General features: G+C 44.8%; 1 protein-coding gene across 3 annotated transcripts in view; it reads right to left on the minus strand.

The window, feature by feature from the left end:
* The window catches only part of KIF13B (kinesin family member 13B), a 128,166-nt gene that overhangs the window by 83,164 nt on the left and 26,822 nt on the right, over positions 1 to 18,180 (minus strand). For all 3 annotated transcript variants that reach the window (XM_065055607.1, XM_065055606.1, XM_065055608.1), the window contains exons 3-5: positions 3,925 to 3,940; positions 2,919 to 2,979; positions 305 to 397 (exon numbers count right to left, since the gene is read on the minus strand). In XM_065055607.1, coding sequence (XP_064911679.1) covers positions 305 to 397; positions 2,919 to 2,979; positions 3,925 to 3,940 — 170 coding nt within the window. The remainder of the gene's footprint in view (positions 1 to 304; positions 398 to 2,918; positions 2,980 to 3,924; positions 3,941 to 18,180) is intronic.

Consider the following 18,180-nt stretch of genomic DNA (forward strand, 5'->3'; position numbering starts at 1 on the left):
ATCTTGGTGGCTGCGCTGGACTCTCTCCAGCAGTTCCCTGTCCTGCTGGAACTGAGGGGCCACAACTGGACACAAGATTCCAGGTGTGGTCTCCCCAGGGCAGAGCAGAGGGGAAGGACCTCAAGGGCAATCGCGACCCAACGATTCCAATCTAAGGTGTGAGAAATACGGGCAGCCGGCAGCGACAGCCAAAATCCTATTTGTCCTCCTGAGAAAAACAGCTCTTATCTACATTTCAAGGCATTTCTCCTGGAACAATATCACAACAGCCATGGAAAGAATCTCCATTTAGAACTGGACTAACCTGTTTGCCCGTAGGCGAAGATGCAAGCGTTATAGCCCTCGAAGGCATTCTGAAGAATATTCTCCCCAAGGCACTTGAAAACAACGTCTTGACCTAAGAAATAAAACATGACAAGAAAGCCAGAGATTATTTTTTGCCTTGATTTGGATTCTTCGATAATTACGTACAAGCCGTTCGTGTTTTCCTGCTGTTGTTGGGTAATATCCAGCGTTTGCTCCGTCTACAAGACGCACTCCAGTTTTACGCGACTGTAGCAATCCGAAGCCTCAGTGACCCCACACGTACCCGCATCCACTCACAACATCCGACCCGTGCTCGTACTCGAAAACCCTTATCGGCAGAAAATCGGCTGCCAACGGCGGAATTTAATCCACCAGCGAACGACGCCACCTTAAAATACGTTCAACTTGTGCATTTTAACCACTGTCAGTTGATTTTAATCACTAGGTGATTTCAATGTCAATATGTAAGATAGTAAATAATACTATAAGAGCAGCATTAATAAAATACAGGGTGTATCGCTTGTTTTGTTACTGAACTATGGTCCAACTTATGGTTGGACTCGATGATCCTGAGTGTCTCTTCCAAGCAAAATGATTCCATAATTCTAACTAAATCCATAGGAACAGCTTTTTGGCTCCTTTAGCAAATGGAAGAAGAAATACTTAATATATTTAGGTATTATGTATTTAAACAAACCCTCGATTTTCAGAATTTACAAGGAAAGGGACTAAAGTCTGACCAAAATATGGCAGAGCTTTATGGACTGAAAAGTCAAATATGTCCATGGTCCTGAAAAGTTTTCTTTTCTCTCCCCGATGGGAATCCGGATCTTTACACCCAAGTCCACTTAGAATTTAAGGCATGCAAAGCTACCCATCCAAATTACTAATAGAATACACTTCCAACGTATAACAGACCATAAGAGAAGCGACACAGGTACTTCCATTCGTTTGAGAAACAAAACATTGACCGTCCCATGTAATTTATATGGCTGCAAGTGTCACGTTTTCCTCAGTTCTTTGATAAGTTACTATTCATCACTTATTCGTTAGAGATACTAAAATCTAGAAGCATAAGCATCTTTTATTTTTCTTGTGATTTTTTTTTTAACAAGCTGTCACGGAGGCACCCCAAGGTGAGTTTAAGGGACAACAGGGTCCAAAACAACTTTAATTAAACCGGTGAGAAACAGGGTTTTAGCACTCCAAAAGTGGCTTGAATACAGGTTCAGATATCAGTTGAGGAAAATTATAAAGGGCAGCAACTAATACAACAGAAGTTCCACAGAGTGCATGCACGTGGCTTCACCAAAAACAATGCCGGAGCAGTCCTTGAGTCCAAGAAGAGTCCACACTTGCCTGAACACGGTGTGGGATTATTTTAAAGGGATACACGTACTCGTAGTGAGTATGGAAAGTGTACACTCGCGATTCTGCGAGGGGAAATTCACGTGCAAATGTGCACAGAATATTACACGTGCTTATGTGGAAGCACAGGAGGCAAATACACCCACGATTATGCAAGGAAATAATTTATACATGTGCTCGTATTCAGCACAGGAAGTACGTGTGCAAATGTGCATGGAAAGTAGATACACTCGCAATCCTGCGAGGCTTGATTTTACTCACACACGCGGCGGCAGGGCAAGCGGAGTCTCCGTCCCGGGGGGGACAGTGGCTCCTGGTGGCAGCGGCTCAGCTCGTAACTCCAAGAGAATCGCACGCAAGGGGTCACATCTCGGCGAGAGTCCCATTTTTTATTGGCTGATCAGATCTGACTATGGGCATTCCAGAAGCTTCTCTGCACCCCCACCCTGGCTGTGGATGCCCCTGAAGGTTCCAAACAACCCCCACACTGGCCGCGGGCACCCAGCGGCTCCCTGGCGCCTTGGCACTCCCTTCTTAATGGCCCTGGCCAGGGGTCTCTGGGGCCAAACAAAAGAGGCTGTTGGCCTCAAGCAGCAGAGCTACGCCTTCCATATTGAAGGTAGGGAGGGGGAGAGAGGGAGGTTTGCATTCTGCCACACAAGCTGAACTGATTTCCTATTTTAAAAGATAACAAGTATGAAAGGAACAGAACACAAGAGCGCTAAGTGCAAATAGATTCCATATTTTACCACAACTATTTGCTAAAATTTGTCACGTTACATAGGAAATTCTTAGTGAAATACATTACCCATTCTCAGACCAGATGAATTCACGTACCCCTATATTAAATCAGGCTTTTTTAATAGTCCATTATTAAGTTCTAACGTCATGCCAACCTCCCATCAGCACTGCAAAGCATGAAATTACATGCGCCTCAAATGCTGAAAAGAAATGGATTTGATGGATGATGATGCTCTTGAAACATTTTAAATAGAGACATAAATCTGAGTAACCCATCAGGGTGATGGATTTCTCCATTTCCTACACCTTTTGGCTTTATCATCTTCCGAGAAGTGAAGCAGGAATGGTTAAAATTCTCCTTTTGCCAACAAGTGGGTGAAGAGTGGAAGGCGCTCCATGCATCATGGTCTGTGCCCTTTGGCAAACATCAGCCTTTAATTAGATCATTAGATCACTCATTAGACCACTCGGAGCAACGAGCACAAAGCCATGGTCAACATTACCTGCGTATTTTTCTTTGACGGACTCATCCATAGACCAAAAGCAGTGATCGTAGGCGAATACCTGTGGGAAAACAAATGAACACCACATCAAATCTCTTGCCAAACCAAACATGTTATCCACATTTTGACCATCTTCCTATAGGCAAGCTTGTTAATTGATTTTATTTCTTCCTTTGATTGATTTTGATTGATTTTATTGCTTTTATTTCTTCCTTTCCGCACAAGAGGAGTATGTATTTATCAATAATCATACATCAAATAGCATATATACAACAGCAGTCGACACCCAAGTCTAATACTAGTAAAGAATAACGTTGTGCAAATTAGTTTGATTAGTTTGATTCCACTATTCCGGAATATTTCATATTATGGGTTAACGTGTTTGCATGTTCCACTTCAGTGAAGTCGCGAATCGTCCTCAACTATTTAAACTAAAATACCGAGCAAAATGATACAAGAGTTGAAAATCCATTCTGCCAACACATCCAAGCTTCCTACATTTATGAAAAGGCCTGATACAGCAAAATCCTTGCAATTTAAGGAACTTATGTTCAAAAATACATTGTTGTTTGGTTTTTTTTCCTTTACTACATTAATGTTGCAGCATCGAGAGATAAAAGTGGTTATTTTACGTCCTCTAATTGAGGAAACGAGGGTTTGTTCATTCAAAATTAAGGCTTTTGGGGTTGTTTGAATTTATTATACAATTAAACATATTATTGTAAGATCCCACACCTTTAGAGCATTTAATAAAACACCAATAAAGCCGAACCCTGATACGCCGTGGAAGAGACAAGCATCTTCATCGCAAATACAGAAGCCATAATAAAACGATGAGTTTGCTTTAACACAGATGCCAGAAAACACATTGAAACACCCACAAAATCCCACAAATCTGGTCCCTTCCAGAGCTGGGGTGTAAAATGTTTTTGATATTTGGATAAGCCAAGACTAAGAGAGACGACGATTTTAACGCAATGATTTAAGGTGCGATAAAAGCCCTTACCTTTGGTTGTGTCCGACTGTTCTCCAAAGCGTCACGGGCAGAAAGGATTTGGTACACAGTCAGGAAAAAAAGAGACAGAAGAGAAACAAAGACTGTTAGTTGAAGCGATTTTAGCTTAATTACTCCATCATTAATAGTTCACAATTGGAACAGCGCATTTAAGAAGTTCATTTCTCTCCTCGCATCTTGCTTACGGATCCCAAGTCATTTTATAAACCAACACTTGCCTCTTAACAGGAGGGAGATTTGAGACACTGCTCTGAATCAGCTGATTTTAAATTCAAAGCCACTGATTTTCCTCGTGTTGTCCCCACCTCTTCCTCATCCTCTCACAGTATTTTTCTTCCAACACCTCTTCCTCTCTCTAGTTTCGAAACGACAAAATGTCCAAAACACTTGAAGAGGAACTTGAGGAGAGTTATTAAAGAAGAACTTTCCAAGTCCAACCCTTGGACTTGCCCAAGTCGGTCTTGGGACATTTGTTTCCCTAAAACAACGAGCAGAGAACAGCGAGTCACAGAATCCCAGAATGTCAGGGGTTGAAGGGCCCTGGAAAGCTCATCCAGTGCAATCCCCCCATGGAGCAGGAACACCCAGATGAGGTTACACAGGAAGGTGTCCAGGCGGGTTGGAATGTCTGCACAGAAGGAGACTCCACAACCCCCCTGGGCAGCCTGGGCCAGGCTCTGCCACCCTCACCCCCAACAAGTTGCTTCTCAAATTTAAGTGGAACCTCCTGTGTTCCAGTTTGTACCCATTACCCCTTGTCCTATCATTGGTTGCCACTGAGAAGAGCCTGGCTCCATCCTCCTGACACTCCCCCTTTCCATCTTGATCCCCAGGAATGAGTCCCCCCTCCATCTCCTCTTGTCCAGCTCCAGAGCCCCAGCTCCCTCAGCCTTTCCTCACACGGGAGATGCTCCACTCCCTTCAGCATCTTGGTGGCTGCGCTGGACTCTCTCCAGCAGTTCCCTGTCCTGCTGGAACTGAGGGGCCACAACTGGACACAATATTCCAGGTGTGGTCTCCCCAGGGCAGAGCAGAGGGGCAGGAGAACCTCTCTGACCTACTGACCACCCCCTTCTAACCCACCCCAGGTACCATTGGCCTTCCTGGCCACAAGGGCCCAGTGCTGGCTCATGGTCATCCTGCTGTCCACCAGGACCCCTTTAATTTGTTACGTGCATAATTTATGAGCTTGCTTGGGGGTTTTGGGGATTATGATTATTTTATTTTTTTAAAACAGCAAGTACAAAACTTCTGGAGTGACCTTTAAAATAGCAGCACAGCTTCAGGCAGTGCCCGACAGGAGGTTACGCAGCCGAAAATGGGAGAAATATATATTGAAACTGGGAGAAATGCAGCAAACACACAACAATGAGGAACGAATATTCGCCTGGATCTCTCAAACGAGATTAGGAAGCTCTGGACATCAGTAATAAGTCAAGCTTTGTGATGAGCATCACCCCTTTCCTTTGAGCGGAGCAGAAATACGTGGAGCCACGTAAGGTCACTCTGAGCTCTTGCAGCTCGTATGGGTTGAAAAGCAAGTTAAAAATAGTAACTTTTCGACATCGTGCCTCAAAAATAATTATTTATTATGCAAGTCCATCATGTCTCTTTACTCAGGCTTGGATCTAATATGTGTTATCTCTTTGACACAACAGGAGTGGCGACGACTCGAATAGGAGGCAGCGTGACCTGCCACACAGGGTGACTATTTAATTCCTACAGGAAGATCGTTCTCGTGGTAAAATAAAAGAGAAAGACAAGTTTAACACCCAAAATGTGACTTGGGTCTTAATTCAGTAAGCGGTTATGGTCATGTTCCCCCAGCCCAGTTCCAAAGCAGGATTACATTAAAATGCAGGTTATCTTTCCAGCCCACAATATAGGACAGATTACTGAGTGTCTGGATTAAAGTCCCAATAAAGATATCATCTCAGAAGTCCTATCGCAATTTTAAGACGATGGATTAAACTTAACAATGTAAATCGCCAAGCTCAGTCCAGCCTAGAGGTCTTAAATTAAGTATCTTGCTTTCTAAAGAGCTGCACAAACATATAAACCACATCAGAAGGCCCACGTCTAAGAAACCCGAGGTACAGCATTCAGGATACCTGGGGTGCATGAGGAAGAGTGTGAGCAGCAGGTGGAGGGAGGTTGTTCCTACCCCTCTGCTCTGCCCTGGGGAGGCCCCATCTGCAGTTGTGGGTCCAGTTCTGGGCTCCCCAGTTGAAGAAGGACAAGGAATTACTGGAGAGAGTCCAGGGAGGGACACAAAGATGCTGAGGGGTCTGGAGCATCTTTGTGATGAGGAGACTGAGAGAGCTGGGGCTGTTGAGCTGGAGAAGAGAAGCTGAGAGGGATGTGATCAATGGGATCAATATGTCAGGGTGGGTGTCAGAGGATGGACCAGACTCTGTTCAGTGGTGCCCAACGCCAGGGTGAGGGGCAACGGGCACAGACTGAAACACAGGAGGCTCCATGTGAACATGAGCAGAAATTTGTTTGCTGGGAGGTGCCAGAGCCTGGCCCAGGCTGCCCAGAGCGGGTGTGGAGTCTCCTGCTCTGAGACATTCAAACCCGCCTGGACCCACCTGTGTGATCTGCTCTGTGACCCTGCGTGAGCAGCTGGGTTGGACTGGGGGATTTCCAGAGGTCCCTGCAACCACAACCAGCCTGGATTCTGTGATACGCAGCTCTAAAGCAGAAATGATCACGTACATTTTTGTCACCTGCAAACCACTCCCATCAAACCCACGTCCCAACCAGCGTGTGCAAGTGGAACAAGCATAGGGCAAAACAATGGTTGCAGGACCAGGAAAAAGGAGGACAGAGCAAAACAACGGCTGCAGCAGAAAGGGCAAGGATGGGAATGGAAAACTCATCTCCCAGCTATGACAGGATGTCACCAAGATGTTTGCAGCTATGTATTTTCACTTGAATCCATTCTGACACCACTTTCCTTCACCAACTCCTCCTGTTATCTTTTCTCAACTCAATGTCAAACAGAAGCAGGAGAAATCTAGTGCATCTAGGATACCCACAATTAAAATAAAAAGTAGAAAGCGAATATTCTAAAACAACCGTCGACATTTAATACCATTTCATTTGTTGCAGCCAAGTGACTATATATGCAGCCCTGAATAACCATTTCTTTTTAAGCTAGCTCTTACACGGTTTAAGCTTCTTGACCATGACACATTTGCTTTCCTATAGAAATGCTCACGGTTTCACAGATCGCAGCTCCCAGTTACAACCATCAGCGTATGCTCAACATCATTGTTGCTTCTTTTTCATGTGTGTTTTGTTGTTTGTTTTTTTAAATAATAGAATCTTCACTAATTAAATGATTAAACCAAGTGTAGCAGATTACAATGTAATTAGCTCTATTTTACACCCTTTGTCTCAGTGTAAACTCTAAAAACACAACCAGAAAAACACACTAGAAAAACTAAAGAGCAGGACGGTGTCGGCGTCCCAGTGATGCTCTGCAAGGCCATGGATTTTGCTTCCAGCTGAGTTAGTTTGCCTCAAATCAACTTGTATTCACGTGCATTTTATTAAAAGTAAAGTTGGCATCGTGTGTCACAGTAATTCAGCCTTCAGATGCAGGAACAACTCTGCTTGGGAGAGATTTTATACATTCTAAAGTTTGCACGGATATGGTCCAAACGAGTGTTTCTGATGCTTTAGTTTGAGGTGACCTGTTCATACCCCGCATTCGCAGACTTTGTAATGTAGAATCATGGTATAGCTTGCATTGAAGGTTGAAGCAACATTGAAAACTCATCCAGCGCCAGCTCTTGGTATCAAGTCAAAGGGAAGAAACTGCAGCGTAGCATCTAAAGGACAAATATCCGACCATACCCTACACTGCCCTCCAACAACTCGTTCCCCAACTTACACTGGAACCTGGGGTTGTTCCTGCCCAGATTCAAGACTCTACACTTGACCTTGTTCTATTTCATTAAATTTTTCCCGCCCAGCTCTCCAGCCTGTCCAGGTCTCTGATGGCAGCACAGCTTCCAGTGTCACCACTCCTCCCAGCTTGGTGTCACCAGCAAACTTGCTGACAGTCACTCTATTCCCTCATCCAAGTCATTGATGAACATGTTGAATAATACCGGCCCCAGCACTGACCCTTGAACACTCCACTAGATCCAGGCCTCCAAGTGGAATCCGCCACACTGACCACGACTCTCTGGCTTCTTCCCTTCAGCCAGTTCACAGTCCACCTCACTACCCGATCGTTCAGACCGCACTCGCTCAGTTTAGCTATGAGGACCTGAAATATTGTGTCCAGTTGTGGCCCCTCAGTTCCAGCAGGACAGGGAACTGCTGGAGAGAGTCCAGCGCAGCCACCAAGATGCTGAAGGGAGTGGAGCATCTCCCGTGTGAGGAAAGGCTGAGGGAGCTGGGGCTCTGGAGCTGGACAAGAGGAGACTGAGGGGGGACTCATTCCTGGGGATCAAGATGGAAAGGGGGAGTGTCAGGAGGATGGAGCCAGGCTCTTCTGGGTGACAACCAGTGACAGGACAAGGGGCAATGGGTACAAACTGGAACACAGGAGGTTCCACTTAAAATTTGAGAAGAAACTTGTTCCTGGTGAGGGTGGCAGAGCCTGGCCCAGGCTGCCCATGGGGTTGTGGAGTCTCCTTCTGTGCAGACATTCCAACCCGCCTGGACACCTTCCTGTGTAACCTCATCTGGGTGTTCCTGCTCCATGGGGGGATTGCACTGGATGAGCTTTCCAGGGCCCTTCCACTCTGACATTCTGGGATTCTGTGATCTCCAGAGGTCTCTTCCAACCATTCTGTGATTATATTAATAATTCATTGCAGTTAAAAGGAGCACAAAAACAACTCTCCATTCTGACACAACCGCATCCTATTTCAGCAATGGAACCAAGCAACTAACGCTACACTGGGCAGGATCAGTTGTCCCCATAGATCCTCCTTTCCCTGGTTCAGCGCACCCCAAATAGCCCCCGTATGAAAAACATTAAACTATCAGCTCAGTTTCTCGCATGGTTTCTGTCCAGTCTTGTCCCTTCACTCCTTCAAACATGGCGAGTAAGGATGCTCGGGAACACCCCAAAAAATCCAATATCCTACTCGCCCAACCTTAGCACTGAGCTTTACTAAGCGAACGTGTGAAGAGCGATGGGTTAAAAGGCGACAGCTTTTGGGTTTTTTCAAGAAAACTCATCCTTCAAACCGGACTTTTAAGTTTGACCCCTTGTCAAGGTTTTGATTGTGGGGTGACAATAAAAGCATGGTGGTTTATTGTCCCTCCCCTTCCCGCTAAGGACAGGCGATGGGGAGGGAAAGAAGGACAGAGAGAAGAGAGTTCGAGAAATTAAAAATGTTTTACTAATGTTACTGATAAAATAGAGAAAATAATACAAAATATACAAAACCAATCTGGAAAGTCCCGGCAACTGCTCTGGCACCCGAAGTCCTGGACTGGACTCTGCAGCCAATGGAACTGGATTCAGTCTGTCACTGGCCTCAGTTCGCAGGGACGACTCGCAAGGTTCTCTCCCAATGTCGCCATGAGGAAAAGGGACGAGATCCTCGTGATCTCCCACTTTTATATGAATTATCACGTGAATGGGATGTTATACTCCATTGGTCAGTTTTTGGTCACCTGTTTCTCATTGCCCCTCTGGCGAGATGTGCATCCATCCTTATCAATGACCTCGCATTCCATTGCTGTGTTCACCAAAACATGGATCTGGTTCTCCAGGAAAATGCAGCTAATCTGAAAGCTTTAGCTGACAGGCACATTCACTAGAAGATAAACTTGGTTTTAACAAAACCAGGACACCCCAAGTTACCTCTCAAGTAAACACTGGGTGTAAATGGAGCAGCTCACACTGCCTCATCACTCAATACCCACCTGCAACAGGAGGTGGGATTTAACAAGCTATTCTTATTTTGGAATAACTGGCTTATCATTTCCAAATCCCCACCGGCATAAAGCAAATATGCCCTTCGCTGTTCTACAGGAGCTTCCAAGCGTGGAGAAGCTGATAAGGAACTACTCAAGCACCATCACGTCTGGATGCAGACAACATCAGGCACATAAATAACGATGTAACCACAAATATATATATATATATATATATATACACATATATATATATATATATATATATCAGGATATTTGAAGTTTGGGAGTCATTCTATCTTTCTGAAGCAGATCCTTTAACTGGTATCATCTTTTTTCCTGTTTAAATAAAGGATTCGGAATGATGATTATGAAGAGCTAGCACTTGGTTAGAAAAGACGCTGGAATATTCAGAGTATTACTCTTTAAATGGAAGCTGCGGGATTTCTTTCCTGGCACGCAAACCAGCCAATGGTGAAATACATTTAGACTATAGATCTAAGTATTTTACTAGCATAGACATATTGATAAGAAATAGCAGAATTCACTGAGAAGCTGTTTCTTTCTGTATATCACACAAATTTTGCTGCTGGGCGCACAATGAGAAGAAACGTCAACTAAATCAAGTTCAGGCTTCTTTATCTTACGATACTTAGAAATCCTTTTTCCCAGAATATTTTAGGAGATCAAGTGCTTATGGCTGTTGGGTTTAATGCTTTATAAATATTGTTTCCCCATTTTTACATGTAGACCAAGTGGTATCAAAATGTTGAGTCCAATCCCTGGGTGACTTGCTGCTATATTGGATGATCCTGAGGGTCTCCTCCAACTTAAATGGTTCTATAATTGATACCATTCTTATGGAGTCCTGATTTTACCTCCACAGCGACGCTGGGAGAAAAACCACGTCGCCCTATTGGAGCAAAAGGTTTTGGGTTTGTCTCTTTAAAACAAAAATCCCCGAATGCAGAGAAGAAAATGCGAAAGAGCATCTGTGGTTCAGAGCCGGAACTTGTGCAGCCCAAAGGAACAAAAGTGACGGCTGTTACTTGGAGAATTCCTCTGGCGCTGCCGGCATTCCAGGAATGGCTGGCGGGGACTCGCGTTCTGCTGACTAAACTGAGCTTTGCCAGCTCGCCCCGAAGAAAAGAAAGGGGGAAATGTATGGAAAAATGAAGGGGAGAAGAGGAAAGGGGGGAAAAGGGGGGGGAAAAGGGGGGGGAAAAGGGGGGGGAAAAGGGGGGGGAAAAGGGGGGGGAAAAGGGGGGGGAAAAGGGGGGGGAAAAGGGGGGGGAAAAGGGGGGGGAAAAGGGGGGGGAAAGGGGGGGGGAAGGGGGGGGGAAAGGGGGGGGGAAAGGGGGGGGAAAAGGGGGGGGAAAAGGGGGGGGAAAAGGGGGGGGAAAAGGGGGGGGAAAAGGGGGGGGAAAAGGGGGGGGAAAAGGGGGGGGAAAAGGGGGGGGAAAAGGGGGGGGAAAAGGGGGGGGAAAAGGGGGGGAAAAGGGGAGGGAGGGAGGGATTTTAAAAGCAAGCCCTGAAAAACAAGAACTTGAGCAGAACAGCAGCTTTTGGGGGTTCAGGTTTTTTGTTTGTTCAGTTTTGTTGTTGTTGTTTTGGTTTTTGGTGTTTTGTTTCTAAGCTGCAGTTCCATTTTCTGTACTGTTCTTCTCAGTGCAATAACCCGCCTCGTCCTGCCCACTCCGCGGTGTCCCTGTGTCCCATTGCGCTGCTGCAAGGACAAGATCATGACTTCATCCTCTGGTGTGTAAACCCTTGGGTGTCCTGACCCTATTGTCCTGTGTCCCATAGGACAAGATCACAACTTCACCCTCTGGTGTGTAAATCCTTGGGTGTCCTGACCCTATTGTCCTGTGTCCCATAGGACAAGGACATCACAACTTCACCCTCTTGTGTGTAAACCCTTGGGCAGCTCCTCATCCTATTGTCCCGTGTCCCATAGGACAAGATCACAACTTCACCCTCAGGTGTGTAAAACCTTGGGTGTCCTGACTATATTGTGCTGTGTCCCATAGGACAAGGACATCACAACTTCATCCTCTGGTGTGTAAACCCTTGGGTGTCCTCACGAATTGTGCTCTACAGAATGGCTGGTGAACAGCCAGCACCATGCGAGTGAGGGAAATATATCTCCTGATGATTGGGCAGCTCCATCTTTCCAGCGATAGATTTGCAGGTGGAAACACAATGGGATTTAGTGGAAAACCCGTTCGGCTCCTGGGATAAACACACAATGAGGTTTAGTCAAACCTGACCTCCAGGATCCGTGTGTGTCCATACAGGTGTACAAAAAACATATGATAACCTTGTTCTGCAGCACCAATACAAGTGTCTACACATAGAATATTCTTAAACCTTGAATTGAAGGCAAGGCCTAATAAACCAAGTCACTGTTATACAGGGTTAATCCCCGAATAATCTACTGTATGCTAAGGAAAGCAAAGGGTTTACATTAAAAGCCATTAACGCCCACACAAGACATATAGGATAAATCTAAAGAACTCAAAAAACAGAGGCGTATTGCAGGCTACCAAATGACTGGAAAGTATTTTAGAGGAAAATCTACACCTGGTAGAATAGCTAGGAATTCTGTAAGAAAAGCCTTCCTGACACAGACTTAACTACGTGTTGTAAAAGTACATTCGATAACAGAAAACTGTGTTTTCACAAAGCGTCTTTATTGGTAGCAGTGGCTGTATGACAATAACTGTGGCATTGGAATTACTTCAATATGCTTATAATCAGAAAAAAATGAAACGAAACTCAACAATTCGACTGGATGAAGAATGTAATAAGAGCACTGTAGGGGAAAGGGACCTGGGGGTCCTGGGGACAGCAGGGTGACCATGAGCCAGCACTGGGCCCTTGTGGCCAGGAAGGCCAATGGTACCTGGGGTGGGTTAGAAGGGGGTGGTCAGTAGGTCAGAGAGGTTCTCCTGCCCCTCTGCTCTGCCCTGGGGAGACCACACCTGGAATATTGTGTCCAGCTGTGGCCCCTCAGTTCCAGCAGGACAGGGAACTGCTGGAGAGAGTCCAGCGCAGCCACCAAGATGCTGAAGGGAGTGGAGCATCTCCCGTGGGAGGAAAGGCTGAGGGAGCTGGGGCTCTGGAGCTGGACAAGAGGAGACTGAGGGGGGACTCATTCATGGGGATCAACATGGAAAGGGTGAGTGTCAGGACGATGGAGCCAGGCTCTTCTCGGTGACAACCAGGGACAGGACAAGGGGCAATGGGTACAAACTGGAACACAGGAGGTTCCACTTAAAATTTGAGAAGAAACTTGTTGGGGTTGAGGGTGGCAGAGCCTGGCCCAGGCTGCCCAGGGAGGTTGTGGAGTCTCCTTCTGTGCAGACATTCCAACCCGCCTGGACACCTTCCTGTGTAACCTCATCTGGGTGTTCCTGCTCCATGGGGGGATTGCACTGGATGAGCTTTCCAGGTCCCTTCCAACCCCTCACATTCTGCAATTCTGTGATCTTCAGAGGTCCCTTCCAACCATTCTGCGATTATATTAATAATTCATTGCAGTTAAAAGCAGCATAAAAACAACTCTCCACTCCGACACAACCGCATCCTATTTCGGCAATGGAATCAAGCAACTAACTGTGATCAAAGTCCATCTTACTTGTGATTCTTTAGGATTATCATCAGAGCCCCCCAAAATGTCTCAGCACTAAACAGACGATTCTCTACTTTCCTCCTCCCACCAAAAACCTCCAAAAATCACCAAAACCCACCAAAAAGCAAATGCCAACCAATAAACCAAAAACCCAATAACAAAACCAAAACCAACCAACAAAACAATGACAAACCCCTTCTGGCTACAACACTAACACCTAATAGCTGATTTTTTTCTTATTATTAACTATTGCCTGAACATAGGCACATGCAGAACTTTCACCTCAGACATGGGGGTTGTTTGGGGTTTTTTCTTTGTTTTAAAAAACATTTTAGTTCCCAATTTGCTGAATTTCAGCCTTTCCCCCTTCATTTCCCCCAAGCTCTTTATTTCCAAGAGGATCTTCAACTCCCAGGTCAAGGTTTTATTCACCCTGTTGGCCCTGGTTCCTGCCAATACACACAATTAACCTGCAATTAATGCAGAAACCACGTTACGAAGCCTCAATTTCAGAACAGCACCATTCTGAATATAGATATATCTTCTGGGAGCAAGTTGCCGCTTTCTCATGCGACACACGGGGCAACTTTTCCAACGCGAAGTTAATCTGAACAACTGTGTTTAGACACCCTTAAGCCCAGCTTATCCATTGTAATATTTTCAAATGCCTGGTTTGAAAATGTAGGTTTTCCTACATTTTTCCCTTGGGTGGTAGGTTGGATTTAGCTCAAGCAGACAACCATGAGTGATGAAATTCTTTATCAGGAGTTTGCTTAAACTCTTGAGATTAAATACACCAAGCACATGCACAAAACAATGAAGAGAACGGTATAAACACAAAGAATTTCCACCATAAATGTAATATGTATTTTTTCCCCTTTTTGAGCCTTTCAATGTCAAATAACCATTCCTTACTTCTACAGCTTTCCGCCTAAAAAAGTAGATTTGACTTGGGTGTATGAGTCACCAGGGCAGCCAACCTGTCGCCAGGTTTTGTATATTTTGTATTATTTTCCTCTATTTTATCAGTAGCATTAGTAAAACATTTTTCATTTTTCCAACTCTCTTCTCTCTGTCTTTATTTCCCTCCCGATCACCCGTCCTGAGTGGGATGGGGACGGACAATAAATGGCCACGGGTTTATTGTCACCCCGCAATCAAACCCTCGACACTTGGCTCCACGGTTCAGTAACCGCCTGAATTTCTTGGCTCCAGCACACACACGTTTGGTGATCATGGTGATACGCCAGAGGTTGTTAAACGTTAAAATGGTAAAATCAGCGTTGGGTGCCTCTCAAAACAAAGAAAACGTATCGTATTGTCTTTCACTCTTCCCCCACCCCGATCACCTCTGTCAATCTGCCCACATTCCTCCCACCCCTTCCAGCCAATGCGGCTGATAACGTGAAGATAAGAGAGTGGGTGGGGATCAATACCCACTTTGATATTTGCCGTGTGTTGTGTTTCACGATTGCTTTTCTCACCCGCAGAATGCCAGAGCCACTTTCTGTTGGGATTTCTCCAAGCTAAAATGAGCTCTCGGGATGGAAATCTCACTCGGCAAAGAAAATCTTTGTCCTAAAGAAACTAAGAGTAGAAAGAAGCATCAAGATGCCTCCATAGCTGCTCCAGCTGCTGCTTTTCAGGGGGATGTTTTTGCACCAAGCTGCTCTTCTGCCTGACCTAGAAAACAAACCCTTATCCTAATTTAAATCAGCTGCTCCTTTCCCGGCCTGAGGATGGGAAATGAGTTATAATTGACCTGCTTGCTGAGAGGCAAAGGGAAAATACAGCATATTATGGAAATTACAGGCCGCGACGGCTCAGCTCCTGTGTCCTCAACGTGCCCTGCTCGTGGCTCCGGGCAGGATTGAAGATTCGCTTAAACCTACAATTACATCAAAGCACACGTGTTTACATCAGGAATTTGTTCTGAAGATAAAACCCCATCTTTGGGTTGAAAAAGAAAGGCCGGTGGGCGCACAATCCATACCATAAAGCAACTCAATGCACGGCCATGGGTACAAGCCTGAAGGTGTGGCTGTCCTTAGCTACACGACTAAAACATGGGATATTCAGCATTTCCACTTCTTTCTCTTTGCAAAATCCTGATTTCTTCAGTATTTTGGGGAGTGGAAGCTCCAAGTCTTGCTGCCTGAGTAACAGCTTCTTATTCCAAGGATCTTCACTTATTCTTGTGTACAAAATAATCCTTTCATTAAACACTTGTACCAACACCCATCACCTCCAACCCAAAATCTGGCAGTTGCTTCAGGTTTTGTACATGACTTAGTAATTTATTTATGCTGGTAAAAACTACAATATCAGTAACAGGCCATTAGCAGAGACATATTACTAGTGGCACCAACTGCAGAAGGTTCAACGTAGATAGTTTAAAATCACCTGGCCACAAATTAATGCAGAAGTTGTAACTGGGCTTAATGTGACACAGCGGTGACCGAACACTGTGCACAACGTGCCCTGCAAACTACCATCAAAACAGATGTTTCCACACCCATTTCGAGGGCTCTTAACTATTTTAAGTGTACACACCACCATGAAAAGCGTTATTATTGCTAGCTAAATGAAATTTAGAACCATGCTGGACAATGCCCGCGGTTAATCCTGAATTACAAAGAGCAGCTCTGAGTATTTATGGTGAGGAAGAGGAGGATGGTGGAATTTTAACAGGGTTGACAGTTGGAGACGAAGGAAAGTTGTTATATGACCATGTAGTTGTGGATTAGCTGTTCTACAGGGCTCACACTTCTCCCACCACTATAAACCACGGCAGATTCATCAAAGCAATTAAAATAAGATCCCACAACACCATTTAGAGATGAAGAAGTTTGCTGCACACCACGAGCTAACACGGATTTAAATAGACAACCTGCAAACAGGCAGCAAAAGAGAAAAGACCGATGTGTAGCTAATATCTCCTATCTGAATGAGGCAAGAGGAAGCATCACCAGCTCAAATAATTCCTGATTGACCACACTGGAGCACAAGGTTGTGATTAGAGACATGTAAATGCCATGGCAAAAATCACTTAAAGTGGCTTATATATAATCCTTTCCTTTTTCTGATTCCCCGCTCTTGTTGGCCATGGTGTCATGCAAGCTATGGTGGTCATGGCTGGAGCTACATCATCATCATCATTATTATTATTATATTAATTTTTATTATTGTATTAATTGATTATTATTATTATCATTATGTTAATTTATATTATTATTATTATATTTTCTATTATTTCTTCTGCAGACCCTTTAGTGCCAGCGCCTGTCGCTCGCACCCACACACCCACAACCAGTCCTAAACCCCATGTTTAAAGGCAAATCCTTTTCCTGTGTGCCAAGAGCAAACAAGAACCTCAAAGGCGCCAGTTGGAGATGATCTAAGGCCGGCTGCTCCACGATATGCAAAAGAAACCATTTGTTAGCGGCTGTTTTCCCCAAAACGTGGCCCTGCAAGCGGCGGGGAAGCAAAGGGAAAAGACGCAGTCGCTCACTTTGATAAGAACCACTTAACGTGTGCGGAATTAATACCAGACACGCAGATAAAAGCCCGTGGACATCTGAAGAACTAAATATAGCAGTACATAAGAGGGAAGAGAAGCAAACGATGTTCATTAAAGATCAGATAACGTGTTCCAGCTGGGTAAGATCCTCAAAAATCAGGTTCCGGCATCCTGGTTTCAGCTACTGCTATGAGCTCTGTTTCAATACAGCCTTCATTTTACCCTATAATCTAATTTATCCAATTCAATGTCATTCAACCACTTTTAGATATACATATATATATATATATATATATATATATTTTGCAGCATCTTTAATGATAAGCATCAAATTCCCAGCCATGTAAATGCTATAATTTTTATTTACAGGAAACCGGCCTTAGGACGGTTGCGCACACAATTAGCAAAGCACATTTATAGCAGACAACGGCATTCCCCCTTCAGAATTTACCCATCTCTCTATTACATTCAGTCGCCTGTACTATCAGATATATGTTTGCCATATGTACAGAATTAAAGGTGAAGCATTATGGGTGACCCATTGTATAAAATGAACTTCAGTCACTTTGACAGCGATTGGTAACTTCATCAAATTGTCGGGGCTCCTTTAACCTCGTTAGTGCTGCACAGTCAGTATAAAAAATAAATGAGATGTCTAATTACCGTAATTTGGCCACTCTGGTTTATAAAATCCCTCAGGGCTCATTCATGCAGCTGATGGAATGAGCCTGTCCAAGCACAACCGCAACCACAGGAAAGATGCTGGGTGTTCAATTTCCTCATTTAATGCTACAAAACCAGCACACACCCATAAAATTCCTCTCTACGAGTATCAGGGCAACAGTCACCACCAGGTTAGAATTGTCTAAGCTCTTGGAGTATGCAATCCATGATTTCATAACTGGTTCCTGTCAAGATAAAGTGATAAGTGAAAACATAGAATCCCAGAATGTCAGGGGTTGGAAGGGACCTGGAAAGCTCATCCAGTGCAATCCCCCCATGGAGCAGGAACACCCAGATGAGGTTACACAGGAAGGTGTCCAGGCGGGTTGGAATGTCTGCACAGAAGGAGACTCCACAACCTCCCTGGGCAGCCTGGGCCAGGCTCTGCCACCCTCATCCCAAACAAGTTTCTTCTCAAATTTAAATGGAACCTCCTGTGTTCCAGTTTGTACCCATTCCCCCTTGTCCTATCACTGGTTGT

This window comes from Columba livia, chromosome 3 (genome assembly GCF_036013475.1).
Source record: "Columba livia isolate bColLiv1 breed racing homer chromosome 3, bColLiv1.pat.W.v2, whole genome shotgun sequence".
NCBI lineage: Eukaryota > Metazoa > Chordata > Aves > Columbiformes > Columbidae > Columba > Columba livia.